Genomic DNA, 19,272 nt, shown 5'->3' on the forward strand with positions numbered 1-19,272 from the left:
GCAAATGCTAATGCAGCCATATTGAAGTTTGGAACATCTGTGTATGCCTTTGCTTTGCTAACCGTTTCCCCAGCTCATATCATGACTGGTGAGAGCTTTTTCCAGAGTTTCCTTCATTTTTATTTCAAGTTTGATGAATTACTTACAAAATACTCCGTGCAGTGCAGATACCAAGTGTCTTTAGGATGAACTGAGACGATGCTGAAAAGGTTGAGTGCCCCAGAAACTTCACAATTCAGAAACAGAAACACACACCAAGTGCTTAAGTTTTTTTTTCTTCATAAATTAAAAATGATTTATTTTGTGAAAATGTACAAAACTACAACAAATAACTTTCTCCGCAAAACAGATTAGAGTACAAACATTTGCTTTTTAGAGATGTTACACACCATTCTGTATCCTTGAAATAATTAAAAGTGAATCACTGATTCTCCTGACTTAAACCCCCCCCTGGTTCAACCAGGAATCATATGTTAAGGAGTACATGGTCTTTGAGGATCAAGAGAATGTACAGAATGTGGATGGCTCCAACAACAAAAACACAAGCATTGCACCCTATGCAAGTTAGTTACGGTACATAGAATATTGAGCGATGACTGCCACTAGTTCGACGCTGTGTAGGACTGGAGTTGCAGTAGAAGTGAGGGAGATTAGTTGTTGAATAGGGTTCATGGACCGTCACTCTGCTTTGGTGCGCTTTACTGCCCCAGGGAGTTTATCTTGAAGCCTGAAAAGGAAATGGGAAAAAAATGAATAATACTATACTAGAACAAGGTTGGTGTGGCTGGCCTTTCACCTTCATATACACAGATACATTAGGTGTCATATTGTATCTGGACAAAGACAAATCCTTTTAATGGTCCCACCAAGACAGTTGATCATGAAGGTACTGATGCTGCGTTCCTTCATGCCATGACTCCAAAGGTAAAATGTCCACTTATACTGCCGAAAAACTGAAAATTGTGTCCTGTGATTTCACTTTATCTACACATTGATTATTAGAAAAAGAATGCCCTTACTTTGCAAGTGTGACTTCAACTCTGGTGCGAATCAGTTCAATGTATTGATCGATCTGAGTCTGAAAGAGAACAATTTTTAACCAACAAGCACACAGGTTGATAACAAACATTAGTAATTGTATGCCAAATAAAAACTGCTTCCATTCACACTTACTTTATTTCTCTCATAAACCAGAGGCGTGCTGAAGAAAATGATATCAGCTGTCAATGAGAAACAGAGTGGACGTCGGTCAAGTATGTCATTTCTAAGGAGGTTTCCAGATGCACTACATGGCCAAAAGTATGTGGACAACTGCTCGTCAAACATCTCATTCCAAAATCATGGGCATTAATATGGAGTTGGTCCCCCCTGTGCTGCTATTACAGCCTCCACTCTTCTGGGAACGCTTTCCACTATATATTGGAACATTGCGGCAGGGACTTGCTGCCATTCAGCCACAAGAGCATTAGTGAGGTCGGGAACTGATTAGGCCTGGCTCGCAGTTGGCGTTCCAACTCATCCCAAAGGTGTTCGATGGAGTTCAGGGCTCTGTACAGGCCAGTCAAGGTCTTCCACACCTATCTCAACAAACAATTTCTGTATGGGCCTCGCTTTGTGCACGGAGGCATTGTCATACTGAAACAGGAAAGGGTGTTCCCCCGAACTGTTGCCACAGTTGGAAGCACAGAATCGTCTACAGTCGTGGCCAAAAGTTTTGAGAATGACACAAATATTAATTTCCAAAGTTTGCTGCTTCAGTGTCTTTAGATATATTTTTGTCAGATGTTACTATGGAATACTGAAGTATAATTACAAGCATTTCATAAGTGTCAACAACTTTAACTGACAATTACATGAAGTTTATGCAAAGAGTCAATATTTACAGTGTTGACCCTTCTTTTTCAAGACATCTGCAATCCACCCTGGCATGCTGTCAATGAACTTCTGGGCCACATCCTGACTGATGGCAGCCCATTCTTGCATAAGCAATGCTTGGAGTTCATCAGTATTTGTGGGTTTAGGTTTATCCACCCACCTCTTGAGATTGACCACAAGTTCTCAATGGGATTAAGGTCTGGGGAGTTTCCTGGCCATGGATCCAAAATATCGATGTCTTGTTCCCCGAGCAACTTATACCCCGACTACACCGCTCGTGTCGAGTGCGTGAGCGTAGCATTTATTTTTTTAGGAATCTAAGTTAGTCATTTATTGCGCGCGTCAACGAGTGTCTGCGTTGCCAAGGGCTAAAATAGAAGTCATTCCTATTTCTGACGCAGATCGCCTATTTCTGACGCAGATCGCGCTGCAAGTCCTGCCTCTCCCATCTCCTCATTGGTTTATAGAAGCAGGTACCCACGTGCCATCTCCTCATTGGTTATACCCACGTGGGTGATTGAAAGATGAACTGTTGCTGGTTGTCATGGTAATACTATGAAAGTTTAGATGCCAATCACCATATAAATTAAAAAATGTAAAATCCTGGGAGGAGGAGAGATGACTAGAAATGATTCGGTTGACCGTTTTTATGTGTGGATTAATTGTCGGAGTAGAGGACCTTGTGCATTTCAGGTAAAAGAACAACCTAATGTTTATATCCCAGGACAAACTTGCTAGTAACAGCAAGCTAGCTAAATAGGACAAATTAGCTAGCAAGTGCAAGCTAACTAGCTAAATTGCCATAAATGTGTAATGCTTTTTGACCTGTTCCCAAACTAATGTCATTGGTTCAGTTTGTTTTGATACTTTAACCTGCGTGTCGTGATCGCGTTTGGTGTAGGGGGACAAAATAAATGTATGCACGATGGCGGAAGTGCGCAGCCGGTTTGGGTTCCATGTGAGTTATCACTTTTGCCTTATGGATAGGTGATCCATCATGCTGGAAAAGGCACTGTCCTTTACCAAACTGTTCCTGGATGGTTGGGAGAAGTTGCTCTCTGAGGATGTGTTGGTACCATTCTTTAGTCATGGCTGTGTTCTTAGGCAAAATTGTGAGTGAGGCCACTCCCTTGGCTAAGAAGCAACCCCACACATGAATGGTCTCAGGATGAGACAGGACTGATGGTAGCTCTCCCCTTGTCTTCTCCGGACAAGCTTTTTTCCGGTTGCCCCAAACAATCGGGAAGGGGATTCATCAGAAAAAACCTCAGTCCTCAGCAGTCCGATCCCTGTACCTTTTGCAGAATATCAGTCTGTCCCTGATGTTTTACCTGGAGAGAAGTGGCTTCTTTGCTGCCCCTCTTGACACCAGGCCATCCTCTAAAAGTCTTTGCCTCACTGTGCGTGCAGATGCACTCACACCTGCCTGCTGCCATTCCTGAGCAAGCTCTGTACTGGTGGTGCCCCGATCCCGCAGCTGAATGAACTTTAGGAGAAGGTCCTGGCGCTTGCTGACTTTCTTGGGTGCCCTGAAGCACTCTTCAGAACAATTGAAGCCCTCTCCTTGAAGATCCGATAAATGGTTGAAGGTGCAATCTTACTGGCAGCAATATCTTTGCCTGCCCTCTTTGTGCAAAGCAATGATGACGGCACGTCTTTCCTTGCAGGTAACCATGGTTGACAGAGGAAGAACAATGATTCCAAGCACCACCCTCCTTTTGAAACTTCCAGTCTGTTATTCGAACTCAATCAGCATGACAGAGTGATCTCCAGTCTTGTCCTCGTTAACACGGGTGTGAGTGTTGACTTCTTTGGGACTGGGGGGGGGGGCGCAGTATTGAGCAGCTTGGATGAATAAGGTGTCCAGAGTAAACTGCCTGCTACTAAGGCCCAGTTGCTAATATATGCATATTATTAGTAGATTTGGAAGGAAAACACTAACATTCTAAAACTGTTTGAATGATGTCTGAGTATAACAGAACTCATATGGCAGGCAAAAACCTGAGAAAAAAATCCAACCAGGAAGTGGGAAATCTGAGGTTTGTAGTTTAACTCATTGCCTATCGAATAGTGTCTATGGGGTCATATTGCACTTCCTAAGGCTTCCACTAGATGTCAACAGTCTTTAGATCCTTGCTTGAGGCTTCTACTGTGAAGTGGGGGCGAATGAGAGGGGATTGAGTCAGAGGTCTGGCAGAGTGCCATGAGCTGACCACGCGATATGTGATAGGGAGTTAGCTTGCGTTCCATTGCAATTCTACATACAAAGGAATTCTCCGGTTGGAACATTATTGAAGATTTATGATGAAAAGTCCTAAAGATTGATTCTATACTTCGTTTGACATGTTTCTACGAACTGTAATATAACTTTGTCTGAACTTTCGCATGGACTTGCCTGCTCGTCGTGAGTTTGGATTGTGTACTAAACACGCAAACAAAAAGGAGGTATTTGGACATAAATTGTGGAATTGGGATTCCTGGGAGTGCATTCTGATGAAGATCATCAAAGGTATGTGAATATTTATAATGCTATTTCTGACTTCCGTTGACTCCACAACATGGCGGGTATCTGTATGGCTGGTTTTTGTGTCTGAGCGCTGTACTAAGCTTTTTTGAAGTCTGACACAGCGGTTGCATTAAGGAGACGTTTATCTAAAGTTCCATGTATAACACTTGTATTTTCATCAACATTTATGATGAGTATTTCTGTAAATTGATGTGGCTCTCTGCAAAATCACCAGATGTTTTGGAGCTACTGTCCATAACGTGCCAATGTAAACCGATTTTTGGATATAAATATGAACTTTATCGAACAAAACACACATGTATTGTGTAACATGAAGTCCTATGAGTGTCATCTGATGATCATCAAAGGTTAGTGATTAATTTTCTCTATTTCTGCCTTTTGTGACTCTTCTCTTTGGCTGGAAAAATGGCTGTGTTTTTCTGTGACTAGGCGCTTACCTAACAATCATGGTGTGCTTTCGCCGTAAAGCCTTTTTGAAATCAGACACTGGCTGGATTAACGAGAATTTTATCTTTAAAATTGTGTAAAATACTTGTATGCCTGAGGAATTTTAATTATGAGATTTCTGTTGTTTTGAATTTGGCGCCCTGCACTTTCAATGGCTGTTGTTGAGGTGGGACGCTACCGTCCCGAATATCCCAGAGAGGTTAATGAGAGAATCACTGAAATGTTTTGGGGGGATTTAGTTCATTTGCATGGCAAAGAGGGACTTTGCAATTAACTGCAATTCATCTCTTCACTCTTCATAATATTCTGGAGTATATGCAAATTGCCATCATACAAACTGAAGCAGCAGACTGAAAATTAATATTTGTGTCATTCTCAAAACTTTTGGCCACGACTGTACAGCTTGTGTGGCCTAACATTTCACGGCTGAGTCGTTGTTGCTACTAGATGATTCCATTTCACAATAACAGCACTTAAGTTGACCGGGGCAGCTCTATCAGGGCAGAAATTTGAGGATCTGGCTTGCTAGAAAGGTGGCATCTGATGACGGTGCCACATTGAAAGTCACTGAGCTCATCAGAACAGGCCATTCTACTGCCAATGTTTATCTATGGAGATTGCATGGCTCTATGCTCGATTTTATACACTTGTCAGCAAAGGGTGTGGCTGAAATAGCCGAATCCACTAATTTGAAAATGGTATCCACAATTCCACATACTTTTGGCCATGTAGTGTAGTGTTGGACACACCTCTAACATGATAGTATTCAATGAATAGCGTTGTGTTAAACTATCAACAATTTATTACAGCAGTACTGCACAGGATCTCACGAGGCAACTTAAACCATGTCTACTATACACCATTCAGACCCCCCCAATGTAAACACAGGTCTGATTGTTTCAATTCAAAATACTTTATCCCATAAGGGACAACATTTTAGGCAGGACTGCAGATACGTAAAAACAACATAATCCCAATAGTTGAATGAAAAAAAAAGCATGATAAGTCTAGGTTCCTAGAGAATACTAAAACAGACTATCATGAACATAACATGTCTAGGTGACTGGGTGCACCACACTGTTTTGGGACATTAGAAAAAAAATCAAAGACTGGAGTGTCTTACTCAGTATCAGGATAGTGATGCCATTGAAGACAGCGCCCACATAAGTCAGCAGCCACATGAAACCAGCCAGCTGCAACAGAGGGACCAGCACATTTCAGACCACCACCACACTATACCGCTAAATGCCATGACAAGCATAAGGGCTGCATTTTCCTTGGCCACAATCGATCAATGTAATTATCATCGAAATTCTAACATTGTGTGTGTTTGAAAAAAAAAGGTTAAACTATGAAAATAAAGGAAGTCGTTCACTCCATGTATAAACACAGTGATGCCGAAACATTGGTAAATACCCATTAAATTGCTGGGAGTTTATTCGCCGTTAGTCAGCACCTCCACATAAACTATTATTCTGGGTGTGCGCCAGCTCATGTTTTTTATGTTTGGGAAAAAAAGGAAAATATAACAAGCATCCCATAATATGTAGCCTTTATTAAAACTTGTTAGGATACCACACACTGGCTGCCTTCAGCTGTGTAATCCACTCCTTTCTTCATCTGATAAACTCTTAATCCCTAATTTGAACATCAGCCAGGTATTTCTCTCTCTGCCAGTCATCATCACATGACGGCTTTTCAGGCTTTCTTAGCCAGCCGTTTCAATGCACAATAGTGTGGACTTCAGTGTTGTGAAAACATATCGGCACAGAAGGTGACCACAGTGTATATGGACAAAGACTCTTAAGGCATGCAAAATAAAAAAATAATGAGCCCTATTTACAACCATTTTTTCCTACAGTCAAAATAAATCCATAAAGAAAGTGTATTGCCATTCAGTCTAGATAAAGCTAGACTGACAGACTCACATGCATGACAGAATAGTCTATCAAGCACTGCTAGAAATAATCGTTTAAATCAAATTAAAGCTACAGTATGTAACTTTTTAGGCGACCTAACCAAATTCACATAGAAATGTGGGTTATAGATATTTCATTCTCATTGAAAGCAAGTGTAAGAAGTGGTAGATCTGTTCCATGTACGCTATTTCTATGCTTTCAGTTCTTAAGTTTCGTTTTTGAGTCTTTTGCTTTCGGTTTTGTACACCAGCTTCAAACAGCTGAAAATACAATCTTTTTGGTTACGGAAAATAAGTTTCACAGCAGATTAGATGGTACAATGACTCTCTACACAATGTAGAGAGTCACAAACTGAAATATTACAATTTCAGCAACTAGGAAATGACTGAGCGATTTCTGCATAGTGCATCTTTAAAGGCCATAGCATTGGAAATATCCTAGACCGCGGTAGCCAATGCCGATGAACACACACTCAAAATCAATCAAATGTATTTTAACCCCCTAGAGTCGCAATCTATGTAACATTAAAAAAATTTTTTTGCATTGGACGTGTCTCAATCCACCACATCCGCCGGTGTCACACTTCTGCATCTGTGGTGAAAGGTGGCAGAGCTAGAGCGGTGTTTGTAAGATCATGAGACATCCCGAAAATCGATCTTCTCACCAAAACAGGTTGATTTATTATGACCACTATGGAAAGGGGAGACTCTCACGAACATGACGGTGGTTTCGGTTTTACTCTACGACTCCCACAAGTGATACCTAAAGGGGTCCTACAATTTAAAATCAAATAGCTAAATAAGCCATAGTATGACAATCTTAAAACCATTCCATATGTAATCTTAGAACCCCCCCTTTAAAGCCCTTTTTACGTCAGCAGTCTGCTTTACAGACACCCAGCCTAAAAACTCAAAAGAGCAATGCAGAGGCAGAAGTATGGCTAGAAAAAGACAGAAACCTAGGAAGAAACCTAGAGAGGAATCAGGCTCAAAGGGTTGCCTAGCAGAGGTCGACGTGGTCGATTAATTAGGGCCGATTTCAAATGTTCATAACAAATCTGTAATTGGCCTTTTTTGGACGGCGATTACATTGCAATCCATGAGGAAACGGCGTGGCAGGCTGACAACCTGTTACGCGAGTGCAGCGTCAAAAGGACCTTGTGGCTGTAAGGAGCCACGGTAAGTTGCTAGCATTAAACGTATCTTATAAAAAAAACTATAAATCTTCACATATTCACTAGTTAACTACACATAGTTGATATTACTAGGTTAACTAGCTTGTCCTGTGTTGGATATAATCAATGCGGTGCCTGTTAAGTTATCGAATCACAGACAACTTCACCAAACGAAAAAAAGCACAATCTTTGCACAAATGTACCTAATCCATAAGCATCAATGCCTTTCTTAAAATCAATACACAGAAGTATATTTTTTTTAAGCCTGCATATTTAGTTAAAATAAATTCCTGTTAGCAGGCAATATTAACTAGGGAAATTGTGTCACTTTTGGGTTCAGTGCAAGCAGTGTCAGGGTATATGCAACAGTTTGGGTCACCTGGCTCGTTGCGAACTGTGAACAAATTTGCCAGAATTTTATATAATTATGACATAACATTGAAGGTTCTGCAATGTAACAGCAATATTTAGACTTAGGGTTGCCACCTGTTCTATAAAATAAGGAACGGTTCCGTATTTCACTGAAAGAATAAACGTTTTGTTTTCGAAATGATAGTTTCCAGATTTTACCATATTAATGACCAACGGCTGTGATTATTATATTATAATTAGGTCTATAATTTGATAGAGCAGTCTGACTGAGCGGTGAAAGGCAGCAGCAGGCTTGTAAGCATTCATTCAAACAGCACTTTACTGCGTTTGCCAGCAGCTCTTAGCAATGCTTGAAGCACAGAGCTGTTTATGACTTCAACTCCCGAGATTAGGCTGGCAATACTAAAGTGCCTATAAGAACATCCAAAGGTCAAAGGTATATGAAATACAAAATGGTATAGAGCGAAATAGTCGATGCATCACAATTCCTATAATAACTACAACTTCTTAACTGGGAATATTGAACCACCAGCTTTCATATGTTCTCATGTTCTGAGCAAGGAACTTAAACGTTAGCTTTTTTACATGGCACATATTGCACCTTTACTTTCTTCTCCAACACTGTGTTTTTGCATTATTTAAACCAAATTGAACATGTCATTATTTATTTGAGACCAAATAGATTTTTAGTTATGTATTATATTAAGTTAAAATAAGTGTTCATTGCTCATTCAGTATTGTTGTAATGGTCATTATTACAAATATATACAGTTGAAGTAGGAAGTTTACATACACTTAAGTTGGAGTCATTAAAAAAACGTGTTTTTCAACAACTCCACAAATTTCTTGTTAACAAACTATAGTTTTGTCAGGAGGAATGGGCCATAATTCACCCAACTTATTGTGGGAAGCTTGTGGAAGGCTACCCGAAACATTTGACCCAAGTTAAACAATGTAAAGGCCATGCTACCAAATACTAATTGAGGGTATGTACACTTCTGACCCACTGGGAATGTGATGAAAGAAATAAAAACTGAAATAAATCATTCTGACATTTCACATTCTTAAAATAAAGTGGTGATCCTAACTGACCTAAGACAGGGATTTTTAAATTAAATGTTAATCATTTAAATGATTAAATGTCAGGAATTGTGAAAAACTGAGTTTAAATGTATTTGGCTAGGGTGTATGTAAACTTCAGACTTCAACTGTAAATATAAAAAATAAAATAAAGGGAAAAAAATTGTCTGATTTTTTTGATCCTCCAATAAATCAGTATCGGCGTTGAAAAATCATAATCAGTCGACCTCTAGTGCCTAGTCCTCTTCTGGCTGTACCGGGTAGAGACTTAAGAGTACACGTGGCCATTAATGCCAGATCGTTTTTCAAAAGTGAGTTCTTAAGCAAATACCTTCAGCGAGTCCACCAGGTCCTCCACCAGCAGCAGGTGCCTGGCCTGTTTGATGGCAAGATTCACATAGGTCAGACAGACATCCACATATTTTCGGAAAATCTCAGGCTGAACGGTCAGGTCCTTCTCCATCAGAGCCCTGAGGGAGACAAAGATTTACCATCATCACCAAAAAAAAAAAAACTAAGGTTAAACTACAACGACTCAAATCAGACAATGACTCCAAGGGGTAAAGTTCAATGTGCCTTGTGTACTACTAAGTACACTAAGAATATATCCTTGTTCTCCCATCATATCCCAAACTGAGCTGTCGTACTTGAAGGGGTGGCCCTCTTCAGACTTCTGCACTGCCTGAATGACAGACTTGTAGACGCGGAAGGTGATTGTGACACAGAGCAGTGCCAGCAGCATGTAGGAGACCACACTGATGACGCTGAAGGTGGCCAGGGACAGAAGGACCAGCAGAGACATGCCAAAGGCCACCGCAGACTTCTTTGGGTCCCGCCAGTACACCAGCTCCATCACTTGAAGAAGGACGAGGGACAAACAGGAGGATTAATTATCAAGCCAATCCTGACGGTTGGACGATCACATATCTCATTTATATAATGGGCATTTCCATTAACCTCTCTGGGGTAGGGGGCAGTATTTTGACATCCGGATGAAAAGCGTGCCCAAAGCAAACTGCCTGTTACTCAGGCCCAGAAGCTAGGATATGCATATAATTGGTAGCTTCAGATAGAAAACACAAAAGTTTCTAAAACTGTTAAAATGATGTATGTGAGAATAACATAACTGATATGGCAGGCGAAACCCAGAGGACAAACCAACACATTCAGCTTACCATTATTTTCAATGGCTAGTACTAATTATAAGCCGAAGTGCTCCCAAACTGCAGTTCCTAGGGCTTCCACTAGATGTCAGTCTTTAGAAAGCGTTTCAGGCTGTTTTATTTTTTATTTTTTAAATGACCCAGAAAGTGTAGTTTTTCTAGGTGGCTCCCATTTTGGCTGTAATGTTTCCAAGCGTGTGGAGGAAAGCATGTTCTCATTTTTCTCCAGGAATGAACATACTATTTATTCTCAGTCTTAAATTTGATTGTTTATTTGCGTATTAGGATACCTAAGGTTTGATTATAAATGCTGTTTGACTTGTTTGGAAAAGTTTATTAGTAATGTTTGGGATTAATTTTGTATGCATTTTGATGGAGGGAAACAGTGGATTATTGACTGAAGCGCACCAGCTAAACTGAGTTTTTATGGATATAAAGAAGGACATTATTGAACAAAACGACCATTTGTGATGTAACTGGGACCTTTTGGAGTGCCAACAGAAGAAGATCAAAGGTAAGGCATTTTTATATCACTATTTCTGACATTTGTGTCGCACCTGCCTGGTTGAAATATGATTTTCATGTGTTTGTATGCGGGGTGCTGTCCTCAGATAATCGCATGGTTTGCTTTCGCCGTAAAGCCTTTTTGAAATCTGACACGGCGGCTGGATTAACAAGTATTTTAGCTTTATTTTGATGTGTAACATATTTTCAAGAATGTTAAATACTTGAATTTAGCATTTTGGAATTTCACTGGATGTTGGCCAGGTGGGATGCTACCGTCCCACGTACCCTAGAGAGGTTAAAAAGGACCCTGAGCACCAACATGTGAAGTTCATAGGATCATGTCAAATTGAAAGCAAAGAGTTTAAATATTTTTTTTATATATATATACTCAGCAAAAAAAAAATCCTCACTGTCAACTGTGTTTATTTTCAGAAAACTTAACATGTGTAAATATTTGTATGAGCATAACAAGATTAAACAGCAGACAAACTGAACAAGTTCCACAGACATGTGACTAACAAATTGTATAATGTGTCCCTGAACAAAGGGGGGGGTCCAAATCAAAAGTAAGTCCGTATCTGGTGTGGCCACCAGCTGCATTAAGTACTGCAGTGCATCTCCTCCTCCTCCTCCTCTCCTCCTTTAGTTCCACCTCCCACACACGCAGTGACCTCACCTGGTTTAAATTATGTTTCTAGAGACAATATCTCTCATCGTCACTCAATGCATAGGTTTACCTCCACTGTATTCACATCATACCATACCTTTGTCTATACATTACGCTTTGAATCTATGCTGCTTTTACTCTGTTTCGAAAGTACTAGACGACCAGTTCTTATAGCCTTTAGCCGTACCCTTATCCTCCTCTGTTGATGTAGAGGTTAATCCAGGCCCTGCAGTGCCTAGCTCCACTCCCATTCCCCAGGCGCTCTCATTTGTTGACTTCTGTAACCGTAAAAGCCTTGGTTTCATGCATGTTAACATTAGAAGCCTCCTCCCCAAGTTTGTTTATTCAATGCTTTAGCGCACACTACCAACCCGGATGTCCTAGCCATGTCTGAATCCTGGTTTAGGAAGACCACCAAAAACCCTGAAATGTCCATCCCTAACTATAACATTTTCTGATAAGATAGAACAGTCAAAGGGGGCGGAGTTGCGATCTACTGCAGTGAGAGCCTGCAGAGTTCTGTCTTACTATCCAGGTCTGTGCCCAAATAATTCGAGCTTCTACTTCTAAATCCACCTTTCCAGAAACAAGTCTCTCACCGTTGCCGCTTGCTATAGATCACCTTCTGCCCCCAGCTGTGCCCTGGACAACATATGTGAATTGATTGCCCCTCCATCTATCTTCAGAGCTCGTGCTGTTAGGTGACCTAAACTGGGACATTCTTAACATCCCCGCCATCCTACAATCTAAGCTTGATGCCATCAATCTCACACAAATGATCAATGAACCTACCAGGTACAACCCCAAACACGGGCACCCTCATAGATATCATCCTAACCAACCTGCCCTCTAAATACACCTCTGCTGTCTTCAACCAGTATCTCCACCTCATTGTCTGCGGTCAAACGACCACCACTTATCACTGTCAAACGCTCCCGAAAACACTTTGGCAAGCAGGCCTTTCTAATCGACCTGGCCTGTGTATCCTGACCTCACTCCATCAGTAAAGGATGCCTGGTTATTCTTTAAAAGTGCTTTCCTCACCATTTTAAATAAGCATGCCCCATTCAAAAAAGAATTGAACCAGGAACAGATATAGCCCTTGGTTCACTTCAGACCTGACTGCCCTTGACCAGCCCAAAAACATCCTGTTGCGTACTGCATTAGCATCGAATAGCCCCCGCGATATATACAACTTTTCAGGGCTGTTAGGAACCAATATACACAGGCAGTTTGAAAAAGCTAGCCTTTGCTTTCCTAACAGAAATGTGCATCCTGTAGCACCAACTCCAAAAAGTTCTGGGACACTGTAAAGCCCATGGAGAATAGGAGCACCTCCTCCCAGCTGCCTACTGCACTGAGGCTAGGAAACACTGTCACCACGGATAAATCCACGATAATTGATCATTTCAATAAGCGTTTTTCTACAGCTGGCCATGCTTTTCACCTGGCTACCCCTACCACGGTCAACAGCCCTGCACCCCCCACAGCAACTTGCCCAAGCCTCCCCCATTTATCCTTCACCCAAATCCAGATAGGTGATGTTCTGAAAGAGCTGCAAAATCTGGACCCCTACAAATCAGCTGGGATAGAAAATCTGAACCCTCACTAAAATGATCCGCCAAAATTGTTGCAACCCCTATTACTAGCCTGTTCAACCTCTTTTGTATCGTCTGAGATCCCCAAAGATTGGAAAGCTGCCGCGGTCATCCCCTTCTTCAAAGGAGGAGACACTCTAGACCCAAACTGATACAGACCTATATCCTACCCTGCCTTTCTAAAATCTTCGAAAGCCAAGTTAACAAACAGATCACCGACCATTTCAAATGGTGGTCATGGGTGCATCTCAGCCACGCTCAAGGTCCTAAACGATATCATAACCGCCATCGATAAGAGACAATACTGTGCAGATGTATTCAACGACCTGGCCAAGGCTTTCGACTCTGTCAATCACCACATTCTTATTGGCAGACTCAACAGCCTTGGTTTCTCTAATGACTGCCTCACCTGGTTCACCAACTACTTCTCAGACAGAGCTCAGTGTGTCAAATTGGAGGGCCTGTTGTCCGGACCTCTGGCAGTCTCTATGGAGGTGCCACAGTGTTCAATTCTCGGGCCAACTCTTCTCTGTATACATCAATGATGTCGTTCTTGCTGCTGGCGATTCTCTGATCCACCTCTACACAGACAACACCATTCTGTATATTTCTGGCCCTTCTTTGGACACTGTGTTAACTAACCTCCAGATGAGCTTCAATTCCATACAGCTCTCTTTCCATGGCCTCCAACTGCTCTTAAATGCAAGTAAAACTAAATGCAGGCTCTTCAACCAATCGCTGCCCACACCTGCCCGCCCATCCAGCTTCACTACTCTGGATGGTTCTGACTTAGAATATGTGGACAACTATAAATACCTAGGTGTCTGGTTAGACTAAAATCTCCTTCTAGACTCACATTAAGCATCTCCAATCCAAAATTAAATCTAGAGTTGGCTTCCTATTTCACAACAAAGCATCCTTCACTCATGCTGGCAAACAAACCCTTGTAAAACGGACTATGCTACCGATCTTTGACTTCGGCCCTGCCTTATCGCAGCTCACTGGTCACCATAGCAGCACCCACCCGTAGCACGCGCTCCAGCAGGTATATTTCACAGGTCATCCCCAAAGCCAACTCCTCCTTTCTTTCCAGTTCTCTGCTGCCAATAACTTGAATGAATTGCAATTTTGTTTTTTTAATAAAAAAATTTAAATCACTGAAGCTGGAGACATATCTCCCTCGCTAACTTCAAGCATCAGCTGTCAGAGCAGCTTACCGATCACTGCACCTGTACACAGCCCATCTGTAAATAGCCCAGCCAACTACCGCATCCCCATATTGTTATTTATTTTGCTCTCTTGCACCCCAGTATCTCTACTTGCACATCATCATCTGCACATCTATCACTCCAGTGTTAATGCTAAATTGTAATTATTTCACCACTATGAACTATTTGCCTTACCTCCCTAATCTTACTACATTTGCACACACTGTACATATTTTTCTATTGTGTTAATGACTGTACGCTTGTTTATCCCATTTGTAGCTCTGTTGTTTTAGTCACACTGCTTTGCTTTATCTTGGCCAGGTCGCAGTTGCAAATGAGAACATGTTCTCAACTGGCCTACCTGGTTAAATAAAGGTGAAATAAATAGAAACAATTAAAAGGCCCCTCCCCTGTGAATATGATGCCAGTTCAGAAAGGACTAGGCTACATCAATTACATATTTCACCTACATGTAATAAGTGATGATCTTGTACACAACTAAAGGTGACTGGTATAACAAAGGTGGCCTAACAACCAGAACAGGGAATGCATCCTTATTTCCACACAGGAAAATCACTGACCTGACAAGGTTGGTTTTGATTATTGAAAGCAAAAGGCTGGTAGCCATGCTTCTGCTCATCCAATTTTAGGCAGGGTGATTATTAGAAACATTCGAATAGGGGCGTGTGCTCTTCCCAATCTAGTTAGGCATCTCTCATCTATCGATAGGAGTCTCCTGAATGTGGCAGTATAAAGTTAAATGTCTTAGTAGTCTTTTAGCTAAATGTTAAAGTAATATTTTATTTGAATACGCTTGCAGCTTTAGCCTCAGTAAGTAGGTAGCGTATTAGTTAGCTTGCAACACATTGAAAATACAATCGTTACCTTGCATAGTTAGAGATCAGAGATCAGCTGAGTGAACAAACGACCTATTGTGAGTTAACGTCAGCTACTCGAACATTCAAAGGCTTTCTTTGGTCTTAAACGGTCCCATTATTTATGGTATTGGGCATTTCGCAACACTGCCAAACGAAATATAGAGGGCGTTATCTATAACTATTTATTTATTGATGCATTTTATTCTACTTAGTTAGCCAACATGTGTGTCCTGTTGTGACATTGCGAACGTTAGCTAGGTACTAGGTCAGCCAGCTTGCTGTCAGACGCACCGTTGGTCAAACGAGTAAATCTTCCCGCACGTCAATTGTTCGAACTTGCATCGATATATACCAGGGTGGTTGAACTGATCTCGAACTAAGTCAAAATGTTTGCATTAAACACAAAAACGCTTTAGAAAATAACGTCCTACCGTAATATGTGGATTCTTTGGTCGATGAAGCGTTCATAGCGCACGAAATCTGGGCAGACTGTGTCGTCGTATCTGCCATTTTTTAAACGTAATAAATTCGATTTGTGTAGCTATATATGTTCTGGTCAAAATCCTCCAAATTCTCTTTTTTTTAATGGATGACAGATGGATGCTGAGTTGACTCCCCACGCCCGTTGGTCGTTTTGAAAATGTTTTTTTCTATCTAGTATTCTGGCACAAGCTCAAATGATGACGTCACGTTCGTATGGTAAATGACGAAACTTTCAAAATAAAAACCCGCATTTCAAAACTGCAATGTGGATTGAAAAATGTAATTTAAGCAATGGCCAATGTTATTGTGACAAAAAGAAAAGGCAATAAGTACTTTTTGAAAACAAATTTTAAAAATATATGGTTTCTTTTAAAAAAACATTTTTTTACCAATAATTGAAAAATACAATTTTGACACTGGTATGTTGACAACATTGGGCTGTAAAGAGAACACTTTTCTACAGGGGTGCAACTTTGGTTTTAGAAGTGAGGGGGACATAAACATAACTTTGCAGGGAGTCTGAGGGTCCTCACATTTTAGGGGCATCTAAAACTAATTTCCTGAATTTCTTACACAATCTAATATGACCCATAGCCCTTCTAGCCATTTCTATTTAGAACAACAAAAAGTTACCAAAATGCCCACTGTCATCAAGCTAGGTAAAAGACCATTACTTAACTTTTCATTGTCTTTATTAAGACATTCTCTATATCAAATTTCATCCAGACCGCCCAGCCAGCCAGAGCCACTTGCACGCCCGGCCCCCACCAATCTAGCCAATGACTCAACTCTCTCCCCAACACAACTTCCTTCCCATCTTTTTTTTTTTATGTTTCGAGGGAAAGGTTTGGAAATCAAAATTTGGGTAAAAACACACATACACCTCCTACACATTAACACACAGAAACAGTATATCCTCCATATAATTCATATCAAAGGCCTAATAGTACTGTAGAGCTCTTTTTACTTGCACACAATATAGATGGGTCACCACATCCTGCCCCTAGCGGTCCATGGCTTAGTGAAACACTCATTATTGGTTTCAGGTGTGTTAGGCCAAGGCCAGAGTGACAACCAAGAGTACGGCAGACCCCCAGGGCCAGGACTGAGCAGCCCAGCAGCTAGGTATTTCCTAAATAGGTATCTCCTCTGACGTGGACATGTTTTCAATACAGACTCCTTTTGTCGTACAGTATTCTATATGAGGTATCCAGACCTTATGAAAGTTGCATAGTATACCCTTAATCTTGCACTAAATCAAATCTAGTGATACATAACTTGACATTTCTGCCATCCATTGTGACATTGTGGGAGGATAAACCTTCCAATTAATGACAATGCATTTCTTAGCCACAATAAATGCTAGATTACACAGTTTATTCTGTCTCCATTATCAACATTTCCAAGCAAACAAAAACAGGGAGAATCTGTAGACATGCTGAGATAAAAGGACATAATCTATGCCAGCATTCACAAGACCATAACATTTGTGTTTTACATCTTCAGCAGAGGAATTACATTTCTGAGTGCATGATATTCGGTTTAACTGGTATATAGTATGTTCCAGTGATGGTCTTAAACTGCAGTAATTTACATCTGACATTATATGAACATGACTAGGCATTCTAACATGCACTACTTGACCAAAGGTATGCGGACACCTGCTCATCGAACATCTCATTCCAAAATCTGGGGCATTAATATGGAGTTGGTCCCCTTTGCTGCTATAACAGTCTCCACTCTTATGGGAAGGATCTCCACTAGATGTTGGAACATTGCTGCAGGGACTTCCATTCAGCCACAAAAGCATTAGTGAGGTTGGGCACAGATGTTGGTCGATTAGGCCTGGCTTGCAGTGGGAGTTCCAATTCATCCCAAAGGTGTTCAATGGGGTTGAAGTTAGGTCTCTGTACAGGCCAGTCAAGTTCTCTCACACCGATCTCGACAAACCATTTCTGTATCGACCTCGCTTTGTGCACAGGGGCATTGTCATGAATTAACAGGAAAGGGACTTCCCCAAACTTTTGCCACAAAGTTGTAAGCACAGAATCGTCTAGAATGTATGCTGTAGTGTTAAGATTTCCCTTCACTGGAACTAACAATGAAAAACAGCCCCAGATCATTATTCCTCCTCCACCAAACTTTACAGTTGGCACTATGCATTCAGGTAGGTAGCGTTCTTCTAGCATCCCCCAAACCCAGATTCCTCCGTCGGACTGCCAGATGGTGAAGCGTGATTCATCACTCCAGAGAACACGTTTCCACTGCTCCAGAGTCCAATGGCAGCAAGCTTTATACCACTCCAGCCGAAGCATAAGCATAAGCATGGTGATCTTAGCCTTGTGTATGGCTGCTCGGGCCATGGAAACCCATTACTACATGAGGCTCCCGATGAACAGCTCTTGTGTTGACGTCGCTTCCGGAGGCAGTTTGGAACTCGCTAGTGAGTGTTGCAACCCGAGGACAGACTTTGTGTATCACAGTGCAATTATAAAACTGGTGGGGGACAAAAATGCTATTTCAGAATGTGTGGCGGGGGGGTTCATGTCACCATTGAAAATTGCTCCCCTGCTTTTCTACCTGTCTCAGCTAAAGTGGAGTAGGAAATACTCAGTAGCATCTTTACTAACCAAATATGGTTCGTTTTGGAGGAGGACTATGTTGCACGGCCGCATGCTAGCTTTTCACTCCGCCTCCCCTATACCCCAATGCAATGCACTGGAATAGACTGTACATGGATACATATGGGCTTGTAAAGAGATAACTTTTCTACCTGTCTCAGCTAAAGTGGCATGGGAATTACTCAGTCGTACATATCCAGCAGCACTTCATTATCCACCCCCTCCATAGCTCCCAAATGCAATACACTGTAATAGACTGTGCATGGATACATATTGGCAAAAAAAAGTTGCAGTGTATTATTGTATTGGCTATGGAGTGTTGCAGGATATACATGACATGGTCCCCCTCCAAAACTACACATATGTGGTTAGTAGAGAGCCTACAGAGTATTTCCCACCCCAGTTTATATAGGACAGGTATTAGTGTTTTTTTTCTCTACAACCCAATAATTATACCATATATAATGTATTGCATTGCAGTGAATGAGTGGGTGGATTAAGGAGTCACCAGCACTCTGTATTAAACCTGTTGCTCAGCACAAGCGACCATTTCAAATTTTGCAGATTGAGTAAACCAATAACATATAGTTGTATTTTATTAAAAGTGTATTTCTTTAAATATAGCCTTCACCATGACTTTCAACGTACAAGCATTTACGTAAACTTTCAAAAGAAATGCTGGAATAAATAATACAATATTACAAATAAATACATAAAATTATCAAAGGTGGTTGCAATGCTGTGAAAAACAGT

General features: G+C 41.1%; 1 protein-coding gene across 1 annotated transcript; it reads right to left on the reverse strand.

The window, feature by feature from the left end:
* Positions 1-262: 262 nt before the first annotated feature.
* LOC115135465 (reticulon-3-like) lies at positions 263-16,067 on the reverse strand. Its single transcript, XM_029670168.2, has 7 exons — positions 15,847-16,067; positions 10,042-10,249; positions 9,726-9,864; positions 5,973-6,042; positions 1,174-1,220; positions 1,020-1,078; positions 263-727 (listed from the first exon to the last, which is right to left on the reverse strand). The coding sequence occupies exons 1-7, from the start codon at positions 15,923-15,925 to the stop codon at positions 679-681; spliced, it is 651 nt and encodes a 216-aa protein (XP_029526028.1). The 5' UTR covers positions 15,926-16,067; the 3' UTR covers positions 263-678.
* Between the last annotated feature and the right edge of the window lie 3,205 nt (positions 16,068-19,272).

Source organism: Oncorhynchus nerka, linkage group LG10 (assembly GCF_034236695.1).
Source record: "Oncorhynchus nerka isolate Pitt River linkage group LG10, Oner_Uvic_2.0, whole genome shotgun sequence".
Taxonomy (NCBI): Eukaryota; Metazoa; Chordata; class Actinopteri; order Salmoniformes; family Salmonidae; genus Oncorhynchus; species Oncorhynchus nerka.

Coding starts and splice junctions, on each gene's coding strand:
- LOC115135465 (XM_029670168.2), bottom strand. CDS start 15,925: ATGGCAGATACGACGACACAGTCTGCCCAGATTTCGTGCGCTATGAAC. Junction 10,250..15,846: donor CAAAGAATCCACATATTACG/GTAGGACGTTAT, acceptor TCCTTCTTCAAG/TGATGGAGCTGGTGTACTGG. Junction 6,043..9,725: donor ACCTGGTGGACTCGCTGAAG/GTATTTGCTTAA, acceptor CCTCTGTTGCAG/CTGGCTGGTTTCATGTGGCT.